The 19971-nt window shown below is 47.5% G+C and overlaps 1 protein-coding gene across 3 annotated transcripts in view; it reads left to right on the forward strand.

Moving 5' to 3' along the window:
- The window catches only part of SFXN5 (sideroflexin 5), a gene marked incomplete at both ends in the record, with an annotated part of 75398 nt that overhangs the window by 36938 nt on the left and 18489 nt on the right, over nt 1-19971 (forward strand). For all 3 annotated transcript variants that reach the window (XM_079534395.1, XM_079534397.1, XM_079534396.1), the window contains 3 exons: nt 8882-8972; nt 11688-11803; nt 13909-13994. In XM_079534395.1, coding sequence (XP_079390521.1) covers nt 8882-8972; nt 11688-11803; nt 13909-13994 — 293 coding nt within the window. The remainder of the gene's footprint in view (nt 1-8881; nt 8973-11687; nt 11804-13908; nt 13995-19971) is intronic.

A 19971-nucleotide genomic window follows, 5' to 3' on the forward strand; every position in this document is an offset into this window, starting at 1 on the left:
GAGTGTTTCTACAGAGCCAGCTGGTGATGGTTAGAAGAATTATGTAGATGGGAGTAAGATGGTTTTCCATGGTGTTGGCTTGGCTTGCTCACTGGCTGCCTCTCCTAGAATTAACCTGTGCACACTGACCAGCCTTCTGTTGGAATGAGCTTCCATACTTTGTAACCCCATAGACAGAGGGCAGGAGGCAGAGAGAAGTGATATCAGCAGAGTTTTGTCACCCCACAGAGCTGGTGGGCTCCATAAGGAAACTACTTGGGCCGAGAGCAGAGCTGACCATGGTGGGATGGCTCTCATTCCTCTTGTGCTGATTTGCAAAGGAGCTGAAGCACTTCAGGGAACCACCAGTGGGAGAAACTCATCCTCTGAAACAGCATGAAAAGCTTCCCAAAGACCTGGAGATAAAGGAATTGCATCCAACCAGCAGTGGCCTGCAGGCTCTGCAGGGTGGTTGTCACCACTGGTGGCACGTGGGCCACTTGGCATTGCTGATGGGAGATGCCATGCTGCAGTGGACTTCTATGGAAGGCACTTGATGCCTGCAAAGAGTATTGCATGGTATGGCATAGAATCATAGAATCCTTAGAGTTGGAAGGGACCTTTAAAGCTCCTTTAGTCCGACTGCCTTGCAACGAACAGGGACATACACAACCAGATAGTTATTTGTAGATCTGAGGGGTGCAGTGTTGCTATGGGGAGGTGGCAGCTCTCCTTCCATCTGAGGGAGCAGTGAAAGGCAGCAGCTTTGAGGCTGCTTCCTCCTTCCTGATGTGTGCAGGTCTGTTGGCTTCAGCGTGGGGTCAGCCGTGGTGCTTGGGGTGCACTGAAAGTGGACACTTGCAAAAAGAAGGCAAAGTCTGCACACACTGAGGTCCCTGAACAGACAAGCCCTTGGGGACAGGAGCAAGGCAGAAATCCCCTATTGCTGGCTCAGAGCCGCCTGGAGAAAATCCTGCAGGCAGGGAGTGATTTTTATGTTGTAAATATCTGGATTAATAACCAGCAGCTCCTCAAGAGGTTGTTGGTTTTGTTTTGTTCTTTGGTTTGTTTTTTTTTTTTAAATGGTGATGACAAATAATTTAGCAGCAGCCTCGAGTTTCATTATGTCAGATTCTAAGGCCTCAGCCCTCATTAACCGGTGTCTGCTGTCAGTTAGCAATAAATCACCTCCCAGTGTGAGCCTATTAGGACCAGATGACCTGAAAACAAGTGCCACTGCCTCCAGTGGTCTGCTGAGACCCGGTATTAATTAAAGCAGGCCCCTTCCATGTTTGCAGTTGGCAAGCAATGCAGGGAGGAGGCTGGGGAAGTGACAGATCAGCTGGGTTGTGATGCTGCTTCCCATCGTCTTAAGCCTGTGCAGCTTCATCTGAAGAGAGGGACAAACAAACGGCTTTCTCACATGGATGGAAGAGCAGATTTTGGCTTTATACTTCTTGCAATTAAACTAGAAGTCTCAGCAAATCTTTACAAGTAACATTATTCCTTTCTCATTTGAGAGAAATGAGAAATCTCCGTTACAGAGAAGCAGCATAGATCTGGCTCTAGATCTGGGACTGCTGCTGTGCAGTCCTTTGGGATGAGGAATTTTAGAGGAATTAATATTTATTTACTATGCATTAATATGGGATATATTACATATTTTTTCAGTAACTTTCAGTATTTCTTTTTTTCAATATTTCTTTTCCTTCCACCTCATCTAGTGGTTGGCAACCAGCTTGTGACAGGAAGGTTGGAACCAGATGATCTTTGAGGTCCCTTCCAACCCAAACCATTCTACAGTTCTTTGGTTCTACTCCCAGCCTGATTCACAGAATAGCTCTGGGCAAAGGAATCTGTGCTAGAATTTTATTTCTTCTCCAGTACAGTATTGCTTGAGACAAGGCTAAAGCTGACCTCAGAAGGAATGACCAATAAGATTGGCCAAGAGCAAGGAGATGGAGGAACCAATGTACCAGATCTCCTCCACCTCTGATGTTTTTGCTTGTCGTATATGGTGTTCCTTTCTGCCAGTGACACACTGCTCCCCATCAGCACCTGACATGAAAGAGGAAATGAAAGCGTTGGTCTGAGATCAGTCATCTTTGGGACAGAAGAACAAGAGGGGTTTGTCCCCATTAAAAACGTGGCCAGATTCCTTCCTTGAAGTATGCCAGCTTATGTAACATTATAGATGGCTTTTATTAAGAGAATGTCTAAATTGTTTTGTTGATGATTGTTTGTGGGCTCAGGTCTTGTCAATACAAAGAGAAATGTGTTGTTCTTGCTTAGCAACCTGAGCTAGGTTCAGAACAAAAGTAGGTGTTTTGTCTTTGGTATAAAACCAGAGCTGCAGTGGCATGTAACCACAGCCGCCAGGCTCTGCTTTTGTGTTGGTCTGTGTGCTTGAAACATCACAGAATCATCAGTGTTGCAAAAGACCTCTAAGATCCCCAAGTCCAACCCCAGCCCATCCCCACCATGCCCTCTGACCAGGTCTCTCAGTGCCGCATCTCCATGCTCTGACCACTCTGCTGGAGAAATTTCTCCTAATATTAAACACGAACCCTCCCCTAGTGTAACTTAAGGCCAACTAAGCAGGGCATGAATGTTTCCTTTTGGTTTACCTTACTAGCTAACCTTGGGTTAAAAAATCAGGTGATTGATAACCCATTAATAACCTCAGTGCCCAGTGCTGGTACTGATGGCTGGCCTTGGAGGCCAGGACGGTGTTTAAAGCTGCTCTTCAAGGACTGATCCACTGTACTCTTAAAAGTGTTGATACAGAAAGACCACCATGCTTTCTGACCCTAAATACTGGCTTTGGACTATGAATCATCCCCCACCGTGCCCACTGAGCCTTGTCCCTCATGTTGTGTCTCTTCTGGTTGCTTGTCACTCTTCCTGTCCCTGCAGGTAGAAATGGAGTGAATGCTGCTTGGCTGGGTGCATCCAGCAGGATAGCCTCACTTATCAACTCTGCTTCAGGGTAGGGGAATGCAGCCCAGTGACCTGGTATCAGGTCCGATGGATGGAGTTCTTCAGAACAGGGACTCAACCAGAGGTGCTCCAGGATTCAAATTCCCACTATTGCAGCAAGAAATCACTTCTCCCCATCAGGCATCTTGGAGGTCATCCTAGGGCAGTTTTCTCCTTAGTGATGTTACTTCTAAGAAAACACATCTTGCTTGTTGGCAAAGAAACAGCAGCGTTCTGCAGAGCTGTATGAGAATGCTCTGCTGTCTGTCTGGGCTCACATCTGAACCTGCACACTGGGAAGACCAGAGCTGGTGGATGTATGGAGCTCCTGATAGAGCCCTCACTCCTGGGAATGCTTCCTGGATGCTCTCATAGTTACTGTAGGTTTCAGTTGTGCTTCCTGAGTTTTTCAAGCATGGTAATTTGTCTTGGAGATTTTGGATTTTATTTCCATGGGTTTCATAAATCATAACCCAAGTGGGGATCTCAGATGTGGTCACAATTGGTCGAGCAGAAATGTTACATAAAAAATGGAACTCCTAGGTTTATATTTAGTTGTAAAAAAGGAAAAAAAAAAAATGATACAGGAGTCCAATCTGCAAAGCCAAGCCTAGTGTGCATCTAAGAGATCAGCTTAAAGCAGAGCTTGCTTCTGGCTAATCGGATGTTGCAAAAATGATATTTTCAGACCAAGCAGGTCTTTTTCCCCATAGAAAAAGTCAGCATCTCACAAAATCAAAATGTGCTTTGTCTTGAAAACATCCATTGTAACCTAAGATATTCTCAAGCCATGGAGGAATTCAGCAGAAAGATCTTATTTGCCTTCTCCGAAGGAAGCTGAGAGGTGAAGACGATTCAAGCCTAGGATTATAGCTGTAAAACAATATTAGCATCGTGGTGGCTGTGTCACAGCCAGCTTTTGGCAGTAGCTGGCCTTGCAGCCCAGGCTCCCACAGCTCAGCAAACTGTACAGCTCTGCCGTTCCCAGGGAATGTTTGCTGAAATATGCAGATATAAAAATATTGTAACACCATGGAGTGAGAATAATGGGGGAAAGAGTGCATTTATGTACAGCAGCTCTGTGAGGAGGAGAGGAGAGGAGAGGAGAGGAGAGGAGAGGAGAGGAGAGGAGAGGAGAGGAGAGGAGAGAGAGGAGAGGAGAGGAGAGGAGAGGAGAGGAGAGGAGAGGAGAGGAGAGGAGAGGAGAGGAGAGGAGAGGAGAGGAGAGGAGAGGAGAGGAGAGGAGAGGAGAGGAGAGGAGAGGAGAGGAGAGGAGAGGAGAGGAGAGGAGAGGAGAGGAGAGGAGAGGAGAGGAGAGGAGAGGAGAGGGAAAAAAAGAAAAAAGAAAAGAGGAGAGAAGAGAGAAGTGAAATGAGAAATGAGAGAAGTGAGAAGGAGGAAGAAGGAAAAAGAGAAGAGCTGTGTGATGCTTGCGGACAGGATATTTATCCCAAACTAGAAGGGTCAATCTAAGGCATCAGTGAGATAAATTAGAGTTGGGCTGACTCAATACCCTTAGAAAATTCACAGGATGAAAAAGAACAGGATCTTAATTTATTTTCCCAATTCAGAGCGGACAGGAACACCTATTGGCCTGAGTGGTCCCTTGGTGGTCCGGAGCACCCACGCTCTCCTGCTCACACCATAACTGGCCATTTGCTCTCCTTCCCATGGCGCGCTGAACTCGCACACGCACCGACACCATTTTTCGCCTCCCTCTCCAGGTGAAGGTACCCCTGTGGATTTTTCTAATCCCAACTCCCTCTTCCTGATAATTGTTTGTGAGCCGTGCAGAGCAGCTGCATTGACAGCCTGCGAATGGGGTGTGATGGCCGTAATCAGGTTGTGGGCCACCCACCGCCGTGGGGCTGCCGGCCACTGCGTGCAGCACAGAAAGCACAGGGCTGGAGGGAGTCCAGGGAGAGCATCCAAAGGAGGGCTATGGAGATGGGAAAGGCTCTGCCCCACGGGGCAGTGGGCATGAAACAGTGTCCCCAGGGCAGCGAGCGTGGTGCTGAGCTGCCAGAGCTCGTGGTGCACTGGGACACTGCTCTCAGATGCCGATTCAGGCTTTGGGCATGGGAGCTGTTGTTCTCCTCTTTGTTCCTTATCACCTATCAAATCGTTGTGCCATTTTCTTCCACTGACGTGCCCAACTGCGGGGCTACTGCCCTTATCCCTTCTGCCATCGTTTTGGGTCTGACCAGCATTACTTTCTTGCCTTGCTCTTGTTTCTCTCCAACTTCTTTCTCCACTTAGTTCATTTCTGCTTTCCCTTCCCTGCGCTCCTCCATTCTGTTCTCCTTGGCTTGGTAAAGCTCCAGTTGGTAAACGGCCCAGTTTCCCATCTCTCTGCCTCCATCTTCACCTCTCAGCCCTAATGAATGATTTTTTTCCTTCCTTTTCCTAATGCTCTTTTCTTTAGTTTAGCTGGATGGGGCTCATCAGATCCAATTAGTGCTGTGGTGTTTTAATTCAGCAATCTGGTGATTTTGGGGCTGAAGAAGAAGCTTCCTTCGAGCCATTCCCTGCTTCCAAACCGACTCTCTAAGTCACCTGAACCAGCTCAAACTGTGGTATTCAGTGTGCTATGGCCCATATGCTGCTGAAACCTGGGAAGGGTGTCCCTGTTCATTGCAGGAAAGTTGGACTGGATGGCCCTTCCAACTCTATGGATTCTATGATTTTGTGAAAGCCGAATCCCTTGCATCAGTGGAGCCCTAACCCACACAGTGAAGTGTAGAGACCCATCTCATCAGCATCTTCCAACTCATGTCTGCCTTCTTTGTGGGACTTCTTCTGTTTAGTAAAAAAAAATTTGCTGTCAAAATAATGCAAAATCATTTCTTTTTGAGTGATCCACTGATGTATTTACTGCTCTGGCTTAAGGGGGGGTAGGGTTGGAGCTCCATCAAGTGAGTCAGTCATTGCCGACGTGAGGAATTGAAAAGCCGCTCCTCAGGCTTCAAAAATATTAGCAGTCATAAAGTAAAAAGTTGGATTTTTTAGAATGAAAAAGGGATTTTTTTGGTGTTGGTCTTGCGTTTTCCGTGTTTTTCAAATTCATATTGTAGTGGATATGAAGTCAGAACTTCTTAGGGCAGGAAGGAAAAGGAAGAGAAAGGGAGAAGAACAGGGAATCTCTCGGTAGCTGATTACGCACAGTCTCCCACTCCACCAACCCTGGTTTCATGGTGCAGGAGTTCAACATCCCCAAAACCCAGCTTCCCCAGCTCATCAGGATGCACTGTCATCCGAGCTGATGGGCTGTGTAGAATGAAACCTCAAAGAAGGCGCAATCTTAAAAAGCTGGATCCGTCCCCTAGTCTGGGTTGCATCATGGGAATATCCTGAATCAGTTCTACAGCGAAACTCCTATTTAAAAGCCGTGCTCAGAGATCACAGCTGCAACAAGGAGCACTCATTGGGCCTGAGTTTGGACATCACCACCGTGGGTATTTCCATCCCAGCTCAGTCCCTGGGCTCCTTTCACAGTCAGCAGAGCTGAATGGGCACCGCTAGGGGTGTTCTGTGTGAGCACACAAATGTCTATCTTGGGAGGAGAATAAACACCCTGAAAAAAGGCACGTTTCTCAGGGCTGGACTGCAAAGCGAGCCCATCTGGAGGTACCACATTTGCTCTGATGAATCCCACCTGACTCCGTTGCGTGTTTGCACAGCACAGCGTTGTGGATCCCAGCTCTGTGACTCAGACTGTGGGCAGGGTGAGGATAATAATACTCCCGCGGTTGTTTTCTTAGCTCCAGTGATGAATTTGACTCCGCAGTCGGTGTTCTTTGGCCAGCCCTAGGAATTAAAGCCATTGGCTTCTTGCTGGTGGAGGAGCTCCATTTCAGGGCTGGATGTTCTCCTGCCCTCACGCTGCTGTCCCTCGCCATCATCTGCAAGAAGAAGTTCACAGGTCGACTCGAGTCATTGCAAAACTGTAAAAAACAAACCCTCATTAGTCCTTTAAACCTGGTCCTCGTGTTGGGAATTCAGGAGATTGGATTCAAATCTGTAGCAATGTTTAATTTCATATTCACAGCGGGGTGGTTGCTGTAAGTGGAGGAGCGAGTTCGTCTGCAGCACCAAATTGAATCTGAAAGTAAAATGCTTTTTATTACCACCAACCTCACAGCAGCGTCGCTCCAGGGCTCGGCTGCATCTTTTCTGTTTCCAGAGCTGCTGCTCTTCCACTTCACGTTCAAATCCTTCCATCAAACCTACGAGCAGAGGCTGGAAACCCAACACGGTTTGTCATCTCTGCAGATGAACTGTCTGCAGGCTATAAATACTCGGTCTGTGGGGCAGCACCGTGCTGGGGGCCGTTGCAGATTCACTTTTACAGGCACACTTTTTTTCAGATGAATGTTTGGAAGAATGTTCAATTCTACAAATCCCAAAACTTGGAAAATGTAAGGAAACAGCAATCGGTCGTTTTTGAGAGGGAAGAAGATGGAGACGAAGCCCTTTATTCATGGCAGGAATAAGAGGAAATGCTACGTCTCTTTGGGATCAGGAGGGAAGGTTTCCTTTGGGGTCTCAGCAGTGGTTTCATGGGGCTCTGGAAATGCTTTATGGGTCCTGGGATCCAACACTGCGTATACAGGGCTTGCCCAGCAGTTGTGCTTCTCCACATCTTCCTCGCAGCCTACAAAGAGACGAGATGCGCTGCGGATGCATGTATAATGTAGCAGCTTGCAAAATATGTTCTGCCCCAAATCACTATTTGTTGGCAGATTTTTGGCTTTGGCTGATTTTTTTTTTTTTTTTAATTTAATTTTGCTGCATTTTTTGGCTGAAAACGTTTTGGCCGAGCGTTGCTCACAACTTTTTGCATTTTCGTCCGAAAATTCCCGGTTGGGGACAGTTGGATTTTGTCTGCGTGTTTGTTTCTTTGAAAGAGAAAAACATCGTGGGGGGAACTAATTTGAAGGCTGGAGCCATTCCCTGCTAATGGGTTGGTTTGGTTAATGACCCAATTTCTGATCAAAACTTAATCTTGATGGAATTTCTCCAACTATCACCAGTATCTGACCGCAGAGCTGTGAAACAGTCTCTGTGACTTAGATCCTTTGTGAAACTGGAGAGATCTGCATCACACACGTGCTGGAGGAGGCACCCAAAAAAAGATCTGTGGTTATAATGAGCTGCCTACTATCTCTTGCTCCTATTAATAGCTCCTTTGTAGCCCAAATATTTGATGGGAGTGAAGCGATGTGTTGTGCATGGCCACAGGAGGAGGGATGAGTTGTGTTGGAACAATACAACTGGGCAAGGACTAGATGGGAAAGCCAGCAGATGGGAAAGTTTGCTGGAAAATGCTGCTGAATTGCATGAAGTGCAGTGAGGAGCAGTTCCATGAGAGCAACGCAGTGGTTTCCTGGCTGTCTTTTGCTTGCAAATGGCTTAAAACCCATCAAGGGTTGAACCCAACGCAACAGAACCCTACAGCAATGGGATGTAATTCCCAAAAGAAGAATGGAGTGGTGAGATGCTGGAACAGCTGCCCAGAGAGGCTGTGGATGCTCCATCCCTGGAGGTGTTCAAGAGCAGGTTGGATGGGGCCCTGGGCAGCCTGGACTAGTATTAGGTATGGAAGTTGGTGGCCCTGCCTGTGGCGAAAGGGTTGGAACTTGATGATTCTTGGGGTCTCTTCCAACCCAAGCCATTCTGTGATTCTGTGCATGGAGAGGGGCCCAATCCATCCCTGTGTAGGGTTCTGCTGCTGTCTGCAAGCTGTGGCACCTGTCCTGCTCTTCCTAGCTAAGTTCTAGTTGTTTTTTGGGTGGTGCTGTGTGGAACCAGGAGTTGGACTCGATGATCCTTGTGGGTCCCTTCCAACTCGGGGTGTTCTATGATTCTATCATTCTAAATGTTGCTGTTTTTCTATTCTTTTGTTTTCTTCTTGTGTTCTAAGGTGGGCCTTAATGTTCTGGTACAGAGAGCAAACAAGTTTACCCCCGCCACTCGTCTCTTGATCCAGAGGTTTGTGCCATTCCCCGCTGTCGGTAAGAAATCACTCCTTTTCTCTGTATTTTCATACCCTGACCGTGGGTAAAAACTGCTGATGGGGAATGGATCCATGGGGGATGGATGGAGCACAACTCCAGATCCGCTCAGGTTGGCTTTGAGTCAGAGATGCACACGGGAAGTTGTGGGCTCTTCTGTTGCATCCCAAGGTGTCATGAGCAGCAGGTTGCATCCGTGTCAGCATTGATCGAGAGCCCATAATTAATTTGTTTAGCTTAGCCCATAATTAATTCTCTAGTTCTTTTGTTTGTGTACTGTCATGCTTCATTATGTGTCAGGACATCAGGAATCCTCCTGCTAATTGCTGTTTTGGTGGCTTTGAAAGCTTTGAGTTACTTATTTGCAGACCTGGGCAAACTCCTTAATTAAGATATGCCTGCCCATTGCTTCTGAACTGCCAGCCTGCAGCCAAAGGGCAAAAGTTAGCTTTTTCTACATGAAAAACAGAAGCTGATGTTAGGATCTTGTTCCACTGCACACAGGATTAAGCAATTTCCCTGAGAATCAGAGAATCACCGAGTCATTAAGGTTGGGAAAAGAGCACCAAGATCCCCAAGCCCAACCCTTCCCACCATGCCCACTGACCAATGCCACATCTCCACAGTTATTGAACACCTCCAGGGATGGTGACTCTACTCCACCAATAACATAACAGTCTGTGTTGGGAGGGACCTTTAAAGGCCATCTGGTCCCATTCCTTGCAATGAACAGGGACACCCACAGCTCCATCGGGTGCTCACAGCCCCATCCTGCCTGACCTTGGCTGTCTCCAGGGATGGGGCACCCACCACCTCTCTGGGCAACCAGTGCCTCACAGCCCTTACTGAAAGAAATGCTTTTCTTAGGTCTGGTTTAAATCTCCCCTCTTTTAGTTTCCCCTTGTCCTATGAAAAGAGGTGCACAGAGGGTTAGGGCAGACAGCTGCTTTTGTGTCTGAACCCACTTTCCAGTCAACACTGCCTGCTTTCACAGAAGTCATTTCTAGCTTATATTGCCACATTTTTTTTTTTTCTAAATTCTGAAAATCAGATTGTCTATCCATGTATTTAATTATTTCTCATTTCCCCTTCTATTTGAAACCTTCATGAAACCTACATTTAATTGAATCATAGAATAACCTGAGTTGGAAATGACCTAGAAGGACCGTCGAGTCCACCTTTGCAGCACAGAGCATCTCTTCTGGTGCAGCTTTGTTGGAAAAAAAAAAAAAAGAAAGCAAGAAAAAACAGGGGACTAAATTTGCTTTAAATGAAACACTCGGTGTCTTTTTTACTGTGGCTTGGTGAGCTGAAGGGTTGGTAACACAGATAGTTTGATAGATGGGAAGAGTGGTCCAGTAGTTAGAATATTAGAGAGACAGAGTGTGCGTGTGTGTATGTTCCTCTTCTTCTCGAGTGTAAGGAGCATTTGTCACCACAAATCATCCTTGATTGCAGGGAGCTGCGTTCATATAGGGCTCACCCACCCACCACCCTCAAAAAATTAGACATTTGTTATATGACATGAGTTGAGATTAATTAGCGAATATTAACCCATCAAGCAACGCAGAAACACATTTTTGGAAGCGGTGGTACTGCAGCAACAGTGGCTTTGCATTAGTTCTGGTTGGAAAAACAAAATGTGGTTGGGGGGGGGGGGGGGAGGAGTTGCTGGAAAATGCCAGCTTGTGAAAAAGAAAACTTTTGGAGGAATTAGTAGCTTTTCTATGGAAAATTTTAAGGATTTCCTGCAGAGATTTGAGTGTTTCTGCACGGAACCTGGAGGAAGGCTGCAGCTGGGAAGGGTGTTTGTGGACCACCAGCCCCATGTGTTGCCCTGGGTGAGGGATTTGGGGGTAATATGGGGAAGATAGCAGAAGATGAGGGGCAGAAGATGAGCAGGGGCAGGTTTTGCAGGAAGGTGATCTGTCCCCACTGAGGTGTGGGTGCAGGGCTGGGATTTCTCAGATGCTTTGATGGCCAACCCCAACGCATCCCTGTCGTGCCCCACCATGCCCACCACTGCAAAATCAGTCCACAGAGCCCTTTTTCCCCCTAAAGCATGAAAGATGAGGGCAGACGGTCAGCAGGAGCACTGCTAACACCGTGCATGTCCATGAAAGCAACCTAGCCTTGTGTCTTTGGTTCAGACAAAACGGCTGTCCTCCTCTGAGCTCAAAACTCAGCTGTCCTTCACAGCTCGATGAAATCACTTGTGGTGATTTCCATCACAGCTCCTCAAATTCATTGTTTAAGAAGAGTTTATCTGCTGGATTAGTGAGAGAGGTAAATCCAGCTGGGGTGTACCTACCTTCAGAAGGAGCAGCTGTCCAAAATCAGGGCCTGGTTGTCCAAGCCCAGCTGGTCAGCAGGGTTAAGCCTTGTTTTGACTTGCCAAATCTCAATGTCAGGTGTAGAATGAATGGTCACAATGGGAGTTGGGAACATGGATGGACACCGACATCTGGAAATACCTGTATTTCTTTGTGTCAGTGATTGTGATTTGTCTGATTGTGCCGTGTTAAAGGAAATTATTACCATTCCCTTCTTAAGCATCACATCTCTGTCTCAGTACAAGAATGAATTGTTGACTTTCAGAAACTTCTTGGCAGATTGATGAAAGCAAAGCTGAAGAGATGGTGTGGAGAACAGAAGCCTGCCATGTGGTATTGACCGGGGCTGCGATGCTAATCATCATGCTTTTCTCATCCTCAGCCAGTGCCAATATCTGCAACGTTGTCCTGATGAGGCACACGGAGCTGGAAGAAGGAATTGATGTTTTGGACAATAATGGAAACATCGTCGGCTCTTCCAGAATTGCTGCAAAACATGTATGTACCTGAGATGTACCTGGTGAGCACTTGCACATACACAGCTGGCCTTCAGAGGGTGGTGAGGCACTGGAACAGGTTGTTCCAAGGAGCTTATGGATGCCCCATCCCTGCAGGCATTCAAGGCCAGGCTGGATGTGGCTCTGGGCAGCCTGGTCTGCTGGTTGGTGACCCTGCACATAGCAGGGGATTGGAACTGGATGATCATTGTGGTCCTTTTCAACCCAGGCTGTGCTATGATTCTGTGATTCAGGCTCAGCAGCTCCCACAGCTGTAGGAACTGATGGAACTGATGATTTAGAGCTAGAACTGGATGGCCTCTACTCATCATGCATGAAGAATTAAGCTGCAAGACTTAATGCCTCTTTGCAGCCATGCGTGTGGTTGGGTGGCCACAGAGTGGAGTGTGCTGGTGGACACAAGCTCATGTCGTGCATAGATTGAAGTATGCTGGTGGACCCAGGCTCATGCCCAGCAGCCCATTGGCTTGCCACAGTGGTTTGGAAGGGAGCAGACTGCCATCAGGGAGATCCTGCACCACCACCCCACTGCATTCACAGCCTTAGGATTTCTTAGTGGTAACTTGTAAGCAGTTCATGTTGAATTCGAAGCAAAGATAACTTACACCTTTTTCTAAATGAGGAAGGCTTCATTCTCAAGCTGAGTTGCATTTTAACCCTTGCCATGTCAGAACTGTGTTAACACTGCCAACCCAGGCTCCGTAAGGGCAGCCAGATGTTTGTAGCCTTGTGCTAACACCTGGCTTGTTTTCCCCTGTTGCCTTCTACTCTCTGCCATCTGCTTGCAATTACTCCCTTTTTTTCCCTTCTTGCATACTTTTGTCTTCTGAGCATCATCTGATTGTCTGAGGCGTGTTGTTTCCAAGTGGGCTTTCATCTGAAATGTAAAGCATGTACAGAAGCACACGCCCAGGCAGAGGAGTTAATAATATAATGCTTGGCATTTCTCTCGCTCCTTCTGTCCAAGGCTCTTAAGGCACTTCATAGACAGCAATTAATGTACAGATTTACAGTCCTCGGCAAGAAATGGGAGATCTCTAATATATCTCCATATTGTTGTTTAACAGGGAGCTTAAAACAATCTGTTGAAGGGCTCAGAGCTTCTTGATTGAGCCAGTTTGCCTCACTTAACATCACTGGCTTCAAGACCTTGCTTCCCCTCTCCATCCTAATGGTCCAGGGGAAGACAGGCAGCATAGAAAATAGTTATTAAAATTGGAGGTACTGATTTAAGTGGAGTTGAAGCTTTAGATTTCAGAGAACTTCTGCTCAGATGCCACGTTGTCCCGATGCTTCTTCCTGAATGGCACAGTGCTGGTTTTTGGGGTGTAAAATTTGACAGATCCTTAGGGCTACACATCTGTGTCTCTCTGAGACCTTCTGGTTGGAAAGGATCAAGTGCTCCCAAACGTGGCTGGATGTGTAAACATCAGCATTCCCACCCCAGACCTGCAGTAATCTCTACCTACATCTGGCAAAGCCCCACACATGGTCAGAGTGCTTGGGGCATCCCATGGAGTGCCGACAAAAGTGGCTGGAAGAGGTAAATGAAAACACAGTGGTGCCTCCTAGAGCATCCATGGTCATGTTTAGGTCTCATCTCAGGGGATTTGTACCTGTCATGCTGCCAAGCTGTTCTGCAGCAAGTCTTGTGCTGGGGCTGGAACTCAAGTAAGGGAGAAAGGACTGACACTGCTCCTTAACCCATCTGGAGATATTTCACCATGCAGCATCTGCCAGGCAGCACCATCATGTTTGGGTGGGGATATGGTGGCGTGACTGTTGTGGTCCCGTGCATTAACACCACAGAGGCTATGAGATGCACAGCCCTACTGCCTGCATTCATCTCTGCTTTACACCCAAGCAAGGGCTCCAGCCCAACGTTTGTAGCAACAGAGCAAAAATCACTTGGGTACAAATAGCTGATAGCAAACTTGGAAATGTGTTCTGGTATATTTGTGCATGTCTGCAACACGAGAGGCCAGGCAAAGCATTTCTGTGTCTGCACACCGACTGCTCAGCGCAGGTAAATCCTGAGATTTGTTGTAAATGTCTTACATTTGTTGGTTTGTTCTTCCTTTCCAGGCACTGCTTGAAACAGCCCTGACTAGAGTGGTCCTGCCGATGCCTATACTGGTTCTACCTCCAATTATTATGTCCATACTGGAAAAGTAAGTGTTGGGTAACATGCAGGGGGCACTTCTCCAGGGGGGGGGAAGAAAAGATCCTCAGTAGGTGTTATTCAGTGATATTTCTTAGCACTGCTCCATCAAAGACTTTTTTTGGGGAGGAGGAAATTTTGGCCATTGTTTAGGTTGAGAGACAGAGCACAGATAATCAGAAATGTTGACTTCCAGCTTCTCTTACACCAGAATCACTCCTGACAGATGTTCTTCTGGAGTACTAGGAGAGTGGGCAGGGTTATTATTCATGTCTAAATGCCTCCTTTCACATTTCTTGATGACAAAAAGCCCCAACAACTTGCCCCAACCATAGGACCTTCTTCTCACCTTGCTTTCCAACACCTCTCTTCTTTTCTGTCTGCTCAGTCTTTGGAGACTGATCAGTGCACTGAAAGACAGAGATGCTAAAAGGCTTGTTGCCTTTGTCCAGACAGCCAAGCTGGAAGCACTCTTTGAACAAATTTGTTGATAGTGGTTGCTCTAAAGCACTCTGCTGACAAAGTAAATAGCAATTAACACAACTGGGGATTGACCCATGGCTTTGGTTAGCCTTGTGTGCCCTTGTAGAAATACCCCTGGGCAATTTGCTCTCCTTAATGGAAGGGTTGGGTCTGCTTCTGTACGCGCTGAGATTTTTAGCTTCCCAATATTTTTACAAATATTTCTTTTCCGTACCCCTCCAGCACCCAGAGGCTCACACTGAGATCAGTTCTTCCCATGAGCTGGGTGTGGTGAAAAATGCAGCAACAAACTCACCTGGAACTCAGAAGTCAGTGTTTTCAGCCCTTGCTGACAAGATGTGCTGCTTTTCAAAGGGCTGTGGTTGTTTCCTGCAGCAGGGCACAGTCCTGCTAAGTGGCAGCCTGTGTTCCTCCTGACTTCACACAGCCATGTGTTGCTTTCTGGTTCTGTCTTGATGAGCTGTTGGAGAGGGTTCAGAGGAGGCCACAAAGATGGTCAGAGGGCTGCAGCACCTCCCTATGAAAACAGGCTGAGGGAGCTGGGCTTGTTCAGCCTGGAGAAGAGAAGCTGCAGGGTGACCTCATTGCAGCCTGCAGTACCTAAAGGGAGCCTACAGACAGGAGGGGAGCCATCCCTGTGAAAGGGTTGATAACAGCAGGACAAGGGGAAATGGTTGGAAGTTGAAGGAGGGAAGATTGAGGTTGGATGTGAGGGGGAAGTTCTTGACAGAGAGAGTGGTGAGGTGCTGGAACAGCTGCCCAGAGAGGCTGTGATGCCCCGTCCATCCCTGGAGGTGTTGAAGGCCAGGTTGTTTGGGGCCCTGGGCAGCCTGGGCTGCTATGAAATGTGGAGGTTGGTGGCCCTGCCTGTGGTGGGGGGTTGGAGCTTCATGATCCTTGAGGTCCCTTCCAACCCGGGCCATTCTATGATTTTATGAGCAGTTCACCCAGTGGGGCCACCCCAAAGTACAAGCTATAATATCCCAGGAGGATCTTTGCTCTTCCAGTTGCCATAAGCACCCAAAAATCTCGCTGTGCAGAAACTCAGAGTTTGCAGAAAATTGGTCAGTGATCATCTCCAATGCTGAGAACCATCCCGGGTCTTGCAAAGCACCCATAGGCTTAAATAACACTGATAATGAAACATGCTTTGTTCTTGTGGCATCACCACCTCCTGCACTGATGCCATGAGGTTTAACTGAACGCGGGCATGCTCTGGGCAAGATGCACTGAAACAAAATTCATCTGTGAAGCAAATGGGGATATGCAGGAGCATTTTTTTTTGTTCAGAAAGTCATCGTTTTAACTAAAAGGCAGCCCAAGTTCAGGTTTGGGAGAGAATACTTTCCTTGTCACCACCCACCAAATGAAACTCTGTAGGTGTAAAATACACGGGCACGGATTTGGCCTGAATTCCACTTAGAGCTTTGTGCCTACTGTTGGATTTCCCTTTAAATATCTTTGGATTCCTGGAAGCCTGAATGAGAAGGGAGAGGGACAGGGAGTGGGGAGCAGTTTGGCCACGCAGAGGCTGTGGTTTGGCAGCTGGTATTATGGGATGTGGAAGCATCCCTTTCCATATCCGAGGGATTTGCAGTCCATGTGGTCTCACAGATCTCTTAAATGAAGGGTGCAGTCATAGAATCATAGAATGGCTTGGGTTGGAAGTGACCTCAAGGATCATCAAGCTCCAACTCTGCCACATGCAGGGCCACCAGCTTCCACATTTCATACCAGACCAGGCTGCCCAGGGCCCAATCCAACCAGTCAGAGGGGAGACATCATTTTGTAAATAAATTTGGAGCATTGGGTGAAAAGTGTAACTTTTAAAATTTAATAGAATTTGGGTTAGCCCAGGAATTGTTATCAAGCCTGGGAGTCGTTATCAAGGCATGTATTATCAATTTATTTATAGAAGTCCTCACAGCATCTATAAATAAAAAAGAAGATGAGGGCTGTGGCTCAGTGTTTGAAGGCTGGAGCTCTGGAAGCAGAAGTCCCAGTCTGGAAGCTCTCCTGAGCCACGTGCAGCTGCGATTGTGCTGCAGGAGGGAACAGCTCTGCGGGGGACGGTGCTGCTTTTTGGGGGGTTGCAGCACCCAGCAGCAAACCACGTTCTCCCAGCGGTGGTTTTTGGTTCTGCAGAACCTGCTCCCTCCTTTTTGTCTCGGCGTCGGGAAAGTTTATTTTAAGTGGCCAGTTCCTGGTCGCCGTCTTTCCACTTGGATCCAGGTCTTTCCTCTCTCTCAGCCATCTCTCCATCTGCATGTTTTAACTCCCCCAGCTGCCTCTCTCGTCTCTTGTGCCATTTTTTTCAGCTCTCTTGGCTTCTCTCGTCTCTTTGCCTGCTGTGTATTTTAACTCCCAGGGCCGCCTTCTCTGCTCTCCAAGTAATTCAATGTTACCTCCCACTGCTGAGCTCCGCGGCGCTCCATTCTTTCCCCATGTTTCATGCATTTCCTGCTGCTTGGACGCTCTGTTGAAGCAGCTAACATATAGAATCAATGTTTATTTTGAGACTGCATATGCCATGCGGGGAACACGGTGTCAGTTATTTTGTGCAGATGTATTCTCTTTTAAGTTTTATAAATAATATCTGTGTTGGCAACTTTAATACGGGAAAATATTGGTTTTGTATTGTCTGTGAGATGGAGAAGACTCATCCGTGGGATCTGACTGACACTGGGTCAGACAATGGAAACTTCACTGGTACCTCTGCATTATAGAGTGTTAAGACAGCTACATAGAACTGTAGGATCATTCAGGTTGGAAAAGGCCTCTAAGATGACCAAGCCCAACTTTAACCCACCCCACTATGCCTACTGACCATAGAATCACAAAATCAATGAATGGCCTGGGTTGCAAAGGACCACAGTGCTCATCCAATTCCAACTCCCTGCTATGTGCAGGTCACTAACCAGCAGCCCAGGCTGCCCAGAGCCACATCCAGCTTGGCCTTGAATGCCTCCAGGGATGGGGCATCCACAGCCTCCTTGGGTTTTTTTTTTGACCATATTCCCCAATGCTGTGGTTCTTAAATACCTCGAGGGCTGGTGACTCTGCCAACTTCTCTGGGCAGCCTGTTCCAATGACTGCATCTACTGCATTAAGTTGGACTTCTTGTCCATCAGACATTTCCCTTTATTTACATGCTTCTCTGAATCCTCCTATGTAGTAGTTATGATCAAATGTGTGAAACTGCCCAGGTTTCTCCCAGAAAGCTGCCAGCCAACTGCCACCATCCAATGCTTCTCCTGTATCCTTTGCCTGACTCCGTGCAGATCTGAAGCCCATCGCAGATGGCCTGTGTGCACACCATCCACATCTGTACACACGCCCAGCCTCAGGTTCCCCTGAGCTCTGAAATTCAGTGGCACGTGGATTGTGTGATCTGGATGAGCAGTGGACAGGCAGACCACTGCCCTGTCCATGGACACTTGGAACCAAAGGCTTCCAGTGGTGATAGAAGAACCTACGTTCTTCTCATTTCTGTCTCCTTAACCTAAAGCCTCTTTTCTACCTCTATAATTCAAGCAGCTTCAAAGGGTCTGATGTACAGAAGGTGGTCTCAGGGTTGCTCCAGGGACTGGAGCACACATCCCTAAAGTTGACCTTGCATGGAGGAAGAAGGATGAAATTGGTACTGTTAGCAATGCGCAAGAGCTGAGAGAGAAACATGGAGCAGGAGAGATGTGTCCCTGAAAGGGAAACATTTCTACTCTTCATCCCCACGTTGCCCCGATTTTAAGGCTTGCAGAGCTGCTAGAACCACAGCAAATCAGTTGTCCCATAAAGCTCATCAAATTGGGACAATCCAAGGCTGGATCAACCTAGGGAGCTGCTCTGGCCAAGTCATATTGATGGTGTGAGTAATAGAATCATAGAATCATAGAATGGCTTGGGTTGGAAGGGACCTCAAGGGATGATGGATTCTCGTGATGGACAGTCCATGCTCAGATCATGGTTCCATGGTGGTGGCTTTCTTAAGCTTCAGCTACATCTGTTACTGCAGAAATGGGCATGGAGATCCTCTTGGACCTTACGTTCATGACCTTTTGCTGGATTTATTCTTTTGGTGGTGTTTGCAGAATGCATTTCCTACAGGTGCTTTTCACAGAATCACAGGGTTGGAAGGGACCTCAAGAATCATCAAGCTTCAACCTCCTGCCACACACGCAGGGCCACCAACCTCCCCATTTCATACCAGCCCAGGCTGCCCAGGGCCCCATCCAACCTGGCCTTCAACACCTCCAGGGATGGACGGGGCATCCACAGCCTCTCTGGGCAGCTGTTCCAGCACCTCACTGCTCTCTGTCAAGAACTTCCCCCTCACATCCAACCTCAATCTCCCCTCCCTCAACTTCAAACCATTTCCCCTCGTCCTCTTCTTTAAGTCTCTCCAACCAGCTATAAACCCTCTGTGAAGTTTGTTTGAGCTAAACAGCTGCCAGCAGTGACACCTTAAACTGCCGTGGCTGTTTCCAGAGTAAACATTGAAACTGCTCCTTTAATTATGTCAATCAAACAACAAAAAAAATCCCCCAACATCATTCCATTTGCATCTGCTGCCTCCCCTGGAGCAGGCACTGGTCCATTGCTGGAACAGGAGATTCTCTTCAATATAGACATAGAACAGTGGTGGTCTGGGTGGACAGGATGGCAGCCACAGCCCCTGGTCCATGGAGGAGCCAGCTTTCCCCAAATGACCCCAAATGAGTGCTCCAAACCATTCTGCAGATAGCAGTAGGGCTGTCTGAAGCAAGACGTGGTGCTGGCATTGGAGGTTGCGAGCAGAGCACGGACTTGGCATGCACCATGTGGGGTGTGACAGCCACTCCCGTGTTATGTTCATGTCTCATGGGCCATTTGAGTCCTGGATGCTTTGGGTTATCCCAAGCTTCAGCCCCCTGTGCTTTCCTTACCCCGCTGGCATCCGCGGCGTCTTGCAATGTATGTATTAGCTTTGAACCTGTTTACACCAAACACTGCAGAAACCCCACAGAATCTGTCAGCTGGGAGACTTTGGTTAACTCCTGTCATATTTAGTTTAGCATCTGACACCTCCTCCTAGACAAATACAACTCTGGTTCACTGAACCCGATAACTCCTTTTTAGTACAGCGACTGACTTCCATATGGAATAAATTACAGTACCTCTTGAAAAACGCCAGAGGCAGCTGCCAAATTATGCAAAATTTAAACCACTAATGAACAATGTGATGAAAGTTGAATGAAGGTGTATTTACAAGATCTACAACACGCTGTCTCTGCGGAGCAGATGTACTGTCTGTACAAGCATGCGTGTGGCTGTGTGTGTACCTACACGTACGTGCACACTCATGCATACTGAAATGCTACCCGTAAGGTTGAGCTAGTTTAGGCATCTCCTTCCGTGTGCTACCTTGGAGCAATGAGCCAGAAGTTGCCCGGTGTGGTGCTGCTTGTTTCTATCCACCAGGCACATTTGGTGAAAGCAAATTGCGGAAGGAATAAGAATGAGGGGAC

Source organism: Tetrao urogallus (assembly GCF_951394365.1).
Source record: "Tetrao urogallus genome assembly, chromosome: 4".
Taxonomy (NCBI): Eukaryota; Metazoa; Chordata; class Aves; order Galliformes; family Phasianidae; genus Tetrao; species Tetrao urogallus.